Raw genomic sequence first — 7,265 nt, 5'->3', positions numbered from 1 at the left:
CCAAACTGTCACAATTCATAGTAATTTTCAAAATGCATACTTGTCTTTGATTTTTAAATAAGCACCATCCTTGGCCTCACTTGCTGAAATATGCCAGTAGAGCCAGGAAAAACTTTTACCTTCTACTCTCAATTCACCATCCTTCCTTCTCTTTCTGCCCAAGCTGGTTTTTTTTTTCTTTTTTTTTTTAAACCTCATTTTCAACTCAGTAGAAATTCAGTAGAACATAGATCTAAGTTCTATGGACTGATTTTAAAAGTCAACAAAGATGATAAAAAGATCATTTTACACCATTCCCCAGCAGTGTCCAACCTTCTTCTATATTAAGAAAAATTAAATGCAAATGATTGTAGCACAGAGACCTACAGGTACCAAGGCACCCAAATGCCACTCTTCCTCCTCGTTGTTGCTGGTGCATTCTCTTCATTAGTTGACTTTGGAGAAACAACAAGATGGAAAGATAAATGCCTTTACCAAACCATGGTGCCAGAAAATGTTGTCAATCACTGTGTGACCTCCACTAGTAGGAAAAGGAAGGAAAAGAAGCGGAGAGTGTTTTTGTTGATGCCTTCTGTAATACAAAGGTTACTTCGTGGGAACCGAGGATGTTTAGAAATTCAAAAGCATCACATCAGTTGTGGCCATTCCCTCCATCTGACCTTCACACAACTACCACCTGATGGGTTCTCCCCATGTTGCATCGTAAATTCCAGAAGCAACATATTCTGAGAAAACAAAAGAACTCTATGAGGACAATGGTATTTTGCATTGTGGTCTCCAGAAGAGAAAAAGGGTTTGTCATTGTGGCTTGCCAACATCTAGTTGTGGCAATTTCTCACAGTGTTAGTGATGGAGTTTTCCATGTTAGTGTGTAATATATCCAACCCCCCCAAAAGAGGAGTGTAAAATTAGTCGCTTAAGGATCTTGAATGGCAAGGACGAATCAAAACTATGGTGTGTTCATGTAACATGTGAAGGCTCCCATCCCGTGGCCCCTGTGCTTAAGAACAAAACTGCCTTCTGAAGGCCCAGGCAAATGCCCTGCAGAGGGCAGAGGCTGCCTGTTTTCTGCCTCCAGTGAAGCACTATTGACCCAGAACTCAAATCCATACCCAGCTTAAGGCATTTTACTCATCAGCAGGTCTGTGGTCACAAAACACTTCTTCTTTCTGTCACTTCTTGTTCAGACTATTGATAAGATCATTTGGCTGAATCTGTTTGGGACCCTTGCAATATTGACTAGGAGTTAGAAAAGATGATCAGATGTAATAAGCCCAGAATTACCTTTCAAAATGGACATTTGAACTTAAACCACTGTTCCAAGAGGGAATTTCAATACATCAGCAAACTGTAAACTATCCCAAGGCTGCTTGAAATTCTCATTCACTTTCCAACTGCTTTGGGCAAGTGTTAAGTTCCTGAGATCCCGTGGAACAATCTGAAAGCAGCACCATGACTTGAGTCTTTCCCATGGGTTCCTACTTGTTCACCTTTCTCGTTTAAGAGCCTGTTTGCTTGTTAAAAAAAAAAAAATCACGATAAAATCTATATTTTTGTATAAGCTTCACAAGTAATAATACCCCGGGTATTTCTAATCATTTGGTTAAAAACAAAGAAAACATATTGTCAGAATTATTCTTTGGTGAATGATATATGTTAGCTCTTAAGAAGAAAAAGCTCCTTTATGAAAAGCACTCCTTTTCTATAGGTCCCACAATACGAAGGGACTGATCAAAGTTCACCCAATTCCCCTGATTCTCTCCAATACGGCATAGTTGACTAGGCTCAGCCAACCTGGCTCGGAGTTGCAGAGATGGCTGCATACAGTGGAAGGGGGAACAAATGTCTCTTACTGGGGCCATGAAAAGGAAAACACGTTCAAAGTCAGAGCCAGGAACTATTTTGATTTAATGCTACAGGCATGGTGACTGAAAGATCTGAGACGCATAGTTTTGGCAAAGAGAGGTGAATCAGAAGAGGGATCTCCATTAAGAAGAAAAAAGCCTCTGAAAGTTATAAACATAAAACCTGGCAGTATATGCATAAAATTTATTCCAAAACTTTATGAAGTATAAAGGAAGGGAAGTGTTTTACACACAACTCAGTCAGTATAAGGTCTAGGGTCTCCCCCCACCCCTTAAAACTTGGCACTATCTTTAAAAATAAAATAAGGATATTTCAATAATTAGAACAAACTATGAAGGTATTGTGCATTTCTGTTTTATGTAGATAATAAAATATTACTTTAACATAAATATATAAGGATCTCTGCGTTTTTATTTTCCCCACAAGCACAACCAAATATACCAAAACAAAGTATTTTTAAAGACTGAACAAAAAAAATTACATCCCATATAGCTTTTGCTCACCTACTCACTTAAAGCTACAGAAAAACAGTTTCCAGAACCTTTTTGCTTCAAAAGAAATAAATATACATTGAGGCAGGCCACTTAAAAATGATATGAAAATATTTCCCTGGGTAGCATTAAAAAAAAGAAAAATAGACAAAGAAACATTTAAACTATTTCTGCATTTCAAAAGACAGATATTAAACATATATACATAGTGGTAAGGTTCAGTGGTAACTTTCATCTTAGTAAACCTTTGAGAGTTACAGAGGAGCTATGGACACATCCCCTCAACTCGGCTCTGACCTTACCTACTGGTAATAAGTATCTGAAAATTCATTTCCTCCCTTTACCATTGGCTATTTGCCTTGCTATGGATTGCTTCACGGCAGGCCAGTCCCCACACTCAGGAACAAGCTGGGTAAAGCACCCCAAAGCAGCTCAGTGCCCATCTCCTTGTGACATTCCTGATGGGAAATGAAATACAGGCAAATAAATATGCCCATTCTAAGTCACCATTTATCTTGCAAAAACATTGGAAATAAAACAATCACAGGTGTTTGAAAAGACAATACTGTATAAAGCATAGTTCCTAAAACCTTCACTACTGAGTGCAATGCTAACCTGGTACTGAACAATAATTTTACAGTAGTGAGAATTTAATTTGTAAAATAAAATTTTATTAATACCTAGGCGGGAGGGAGGAGCCCCAAACTTTTAAGGTTAATAAAAAATGTTTTCCCTTTTAGCGCCTTTTTGTGCTGATTATTTTTAATATTAACGGATCACAGTTTAGTGGTATTTATATTCAATACACTTACAAGTTTTTTCACCTACACTTCCCAGTGGACTTTTTTGTTTTGGGAGTTAACCATTTCCCATCGAGGGAAGGTCAAAAATGCACTTAAAACTATTAACAAAGGGAAGAGAAAGGGAGGTTTGAAAACGGCATTTTCTTTTTCACTTCATTTGGCTTCCTTGGTGAAAGAAAGGAGGAAAAGGCTCTGTTCCAGTTCAACTGGCATTTTCTGTAATAAAGTACAGAGCAGAGGGTGTGGGGCTCTAATCAAAAAACAGATGAGCTGGTAAAGACAAAACCAGCCTCCCGAGTGGAGATAGTCTATGTATGCATATGAATATTTGTATGCATACATCATTAAGTTCCTGGGTTATTTCTTTTGTTACAAAAAAAAAAACTATTAGAGGAACAAAGTTTAACTGTTGCTGTCAGCATAAATAATTGCTCATAATTAAGTTACTACAACTGAAAGCAGAGAACTTGGCAGGGATATCTAAAGATACATATATATTCCCCTAGTTCTCTTCAAAGTGCCACTCTCTTTCTATTGGACAACTCTGGAAATATATTTAATCTCCACATTTCCTCTGAGCTCTTTCACAACGGGCCCCGTCTGATAAAATGAAGCAATCAGCCACTCTCTATCGATTTTTCTTTTTTCTCCCTTCCATAACCTCCCCCAGAAACACTGCCTGACAATGAAGTTTACTTTGTGGCTGGTAACAAAAACCGATACTCGATTCTTATTTTTATATTCCAAAGTGGATTGTTGCCTGAATAAAGCGGGCAAACCGTGTACATTTCCTGAAAGCAGATAATTGCTTGTGTTGCCTGTAGCCAATCGTTTTTGCTTTGGTAAAAGGAACAAATAATGTGTTACACAAACATAAGGGCGGGGGGGGGTGCTGAAGATACCCCAAGTTCACAAACAGTAAGAACAAGGGACAGCAACAGAACCTTGGAAATGGAGAGCGGCCAGGAGCTGGCTTCAACTTTGCGCTGAATGGAGCAAAGCAAAACAAAACCCCCAACAGCAGCTCTCTGAATGAACGGCAGGGAGAAATACCTTTCCTGAATTTGTTCACGTAAACTTCAATTTTCTTGCAGTGCAAATTTGTGTTGTTCTACAGTGCCTGTTTTAAGGAGCATGTGTATTTTTCCCTCTTTCCTGATGGGCATCCACATAAAATAAACACAGCAGCCTTTGCCAACTCAGAGCAACGGAAAGCCGCATTTCATGTTTATCACGGTTTGCTGGATTTTCTTCCTTTTTGGTAAATGATCTAGATTTGCCAGGTATTTATGTCAGTGCTTGCCACCCCATTTTCTCGCCCACGCTCGCTCACTCTATCACACACTCTCTCTTCACTCTCTCTAAGAGACACTCCACTCCATTGCCTGCGAAGGTCAAAAGACATCATTACACCTGCTACCGTTCACAGGATAGTCCAGTGTTTTAGTTGCTTTCCATTTCGCCTTATTATTTTTCTCTTTGAGGAAGAGGGGGGAATAATAATTAAAAATAAAAGAACAATCAGAAGTTAAGAGAGGGTGAACAAGGGAGGCCGGGCTAGAGCCACAGGCCAAAGGGGAGGGGGGAGCCCCGCGCTCTGCCCCTCCCCCAGCTCGAGTTCACTGGACGGGCGTCTGCACCCCGTGGTGTGGTGGCGTGTCCCTACTCCCCCCGAACACATCCTCGGCGCCCGGCAGAGTCCCTCCGGGAGGGGTCATCCTTTTCTCTTTCTGTCTCCTGTTACAAAACCAAACTCTCACCACCTCCTTCTCCAGCTGTAAGCTGTCCGCGAGGGAGGTGATCTCCTGGGCCGAGGGCTTGGGGCATTTGAGGAAATGGCTCTCCAGAGCCCCCTTGACGCTCACCTCGATGGAGGTCCGCTTTTTCCGCTTGCGCCCCTGCGCTGCGATCTTGTCTATGCTCGTGGGACTGCCCGAGGACGAGTCTGCCTCCTCCAACCACTTGTTCAACAAAGGCTTCAGCTTGCACATGTTCTTGAAGCTCAGCTGCAGGGCCTCAAACCTGCAGATGGTGGTCTGCGAGAACACGTTGCCGTACAGGGTGCCCAGCGCCAGCCCCACGTCCGCTTGGGTAAATCCCAGTTTGATCCGCCGCTGCTTGAATTGCTTGGCGAACTGCTCCAGGTCGTCCGAGGTCGGCGTGTCCTCGTCCGAGTGCGGGTCGTGGTGCGCACCCGGGTGGCCCGGCGGGCCCTGCGGGGGCGGTGGCGGCGGCGGCTGCTGGTGCGGGTGAGAGTGCGGGTGAGGGTGGTGGTCGGCGTGGTGCGGCTCGTCGTGCGCGTCCCGCAGGCCGTGGTGGTGCAGCCCGGCCGGCTGCCCGCCGGCGCCCAGCATGCCGTTGACCGTGAAGCTGGGCTGGGAGTAGAGCAAGCCGCCGTTGGACGCGCCCATGGAGGGCGGGAGGTGAGCTGCGGCCGCCGCGCTCCGCCATGCCCCGGGCCCCGGGTGGTGGTTGGCGGCGTGGTGCACCAGGTGCGGCGGCCGTGGCTGCTGCTGCTGCTGCTGCTGCTGTTGCTGCTGCTGCTGTTGCTGCTGCTGTTGCTGCTGCGGGTGCTGCTGCAGGGCGCCCGGCCCGTGCAGCTCGTCTCCGCGGCCGCCCTGCTGCACCACCACCGAGGGCTTGATGTCCGGCTGGCCCAGGGGGCTGGTGGACCAAGGGGAGCCGTCACCGCCGCCCCCGCCGCCGCCCCCGCCCCCGCCGCCGCCGCCTCCGCCGCCGCCGCCTCCGTGGGACAGCGCGGTGATCCACTGGTGAGCGTGGCTGAGCGGGTGCCCGTTGCTCTGCAGCGCGCCGTAGTCGCCCTGCACCAGGCTCTGCGCCTCGCGGTAGCCCCCCGCGCCCTGCTGCATGCCGCCGGGCGGCTCGGCGTGCACGATGGAGGCGCTGGAGGTGAGCAGGCTGTAGTGGTTAGACGCTGCGGTCGCCATGACTCTCGGAGCCGGACTGAGCGCTCCGGTTAAAGGAGCCGCGCATTTGACAGTTACTTTTTCGCCTCGGGCTCCCTCTCCTCACTCGCTCTCTTTCTCTCTCTCTTTCTCTCTCTCTCTCACTCTTCTCCCTCTCTCTCCCCCCTCTCTCTCTCCCCCAGCGGGCAGCTCCGACGCCCGCTCCGACGCCTTCTGTTGCTGCTCCTGCTATCGCCGCCGCCTCCCGCGCCCGCCCGCCCGCCCTCGCTCTTTCTCCTCCTCTCCCTCCTCGCTCGCGTTCACTCTCCGACTCGGCGCTCCCCCCGCTCCCCGCGCTCTCCAGCTCTCTCCCGCTCTCTTGGCAGCCGCGGCTCGCAGCGGCACGCGCCCGGGCCCCGCCCCCTCCGCCCCCTCCCATTGGCTCCGCGCCCTTTGATTTACGTGGATACCGCTAGCAACCTCCCAGGCCGGCCACACTGATTGGCGCACGGCTGCCCCCTCCTCCCCGGGCGCAGAGTCCTCTCGGCCCTCCTCCTGGTCCCCGCTCGCCTCGCCATCCCGATCCGCTCGGTTCTCAGCCTCCCTCCGCCCTCTTCGCCGCCCCAGGCCTCCCCCGCCCCCGTAGCATGGGCCCCGCCCTCCATCTGTCTCCCAAGCTGAGAAGCGGGACTGGGGGGCGGTCCCAGCGCCCGAATCGACCGCAGCCTCTGGGAATACTTGGACGGGGGGCGGGGGGACTGGGCGCAGGGGTGTGTGTGTTGGGGGGGTGGGGGGACGTTCCACTTTCTTTCTCTAATAGGGCTGGGGTGGTGGTGGCAGTGGGGTTTGGAACGGAAAGGTTGGGTCATACCGAGCCAGCAGGAGTCCTGTTTTTATTCACCTAGGGACACACACACCCCGCAGACTTATCCCCCTTGTTGTTAAAGTCTCCTTAACCTGCCCCAAGGTTAGAATTTCACTGCACAGGTGCTTTTTGCTTTAGGACGTGCGGATGCTTTTGACCCAAACCAGAAGGGCGCTCTCCTCCGTCTCTACCCTGTCGCTAGATCAGCCTCTTGCCCTTGGGTTTCAGGCCCGATTGTCTTCCAGTGCCTCCGCGAGAAACTGGGCACAGCCGGTGCAGCGGCGAAGCACTCCCGCCCAGGCGCGCAGAAGTCTGCACTGAAAGCACCACAAAA

At 48.9% G+C, this 7,265-nt stretch overlaps 1 protein-coding gene across 1 annotated transcript; it reads right to left on the bottom strand.

Annotated features, from left to right (window-relative positions):
- Positions 1–4,315: 4,315 nt before the first annotated feature.
- Positions 4,316–6,282, bottom strand: POU3F2 (POU class 3 homeobox 2). The gene has a single exon (XM_040983100.1). It carries the CDS (start codon positions 6,106–6,108, stop codon positions 4,780–4,782), a length of 1,329 nt encoding a protein of 442 aa, XP_040839034.1. The 5' UTR covers positions 6,109–6,282; the 3' UTR covers positions 4,316–4,779.
- Positions 6,283–7,265: the final 983 nt, after the last annotated feature.

This window comes from Ochotona curzoniae, unplaced genomic scaffold, assembly GCF_017591425.1.
Source record: "Ochotona curzoniae isolate NIBS_2020 unplaced genomic scaffold, NIBS_Ocur_1.0 contig_3819, whole genome shotgun sequence".
NCBI lineage: Eukaryota > Metazoa > Chordata > Mammalia > Lagomorpha > Ochotonidae > Ochotona > Ochotona curzoniae.
This window is presented reverse-complemented; position numbering and strand designations above follow the sequence as displayed.

Coding starts and splice junctions, on each gene's coding strand:
- POU3F2 (XM_040983100.1), bottom strand. CDS start 6,108: ATGGCGACCGCAGCGTCTAACCACTACAGCCTGCTCACCTCCAGCGCC.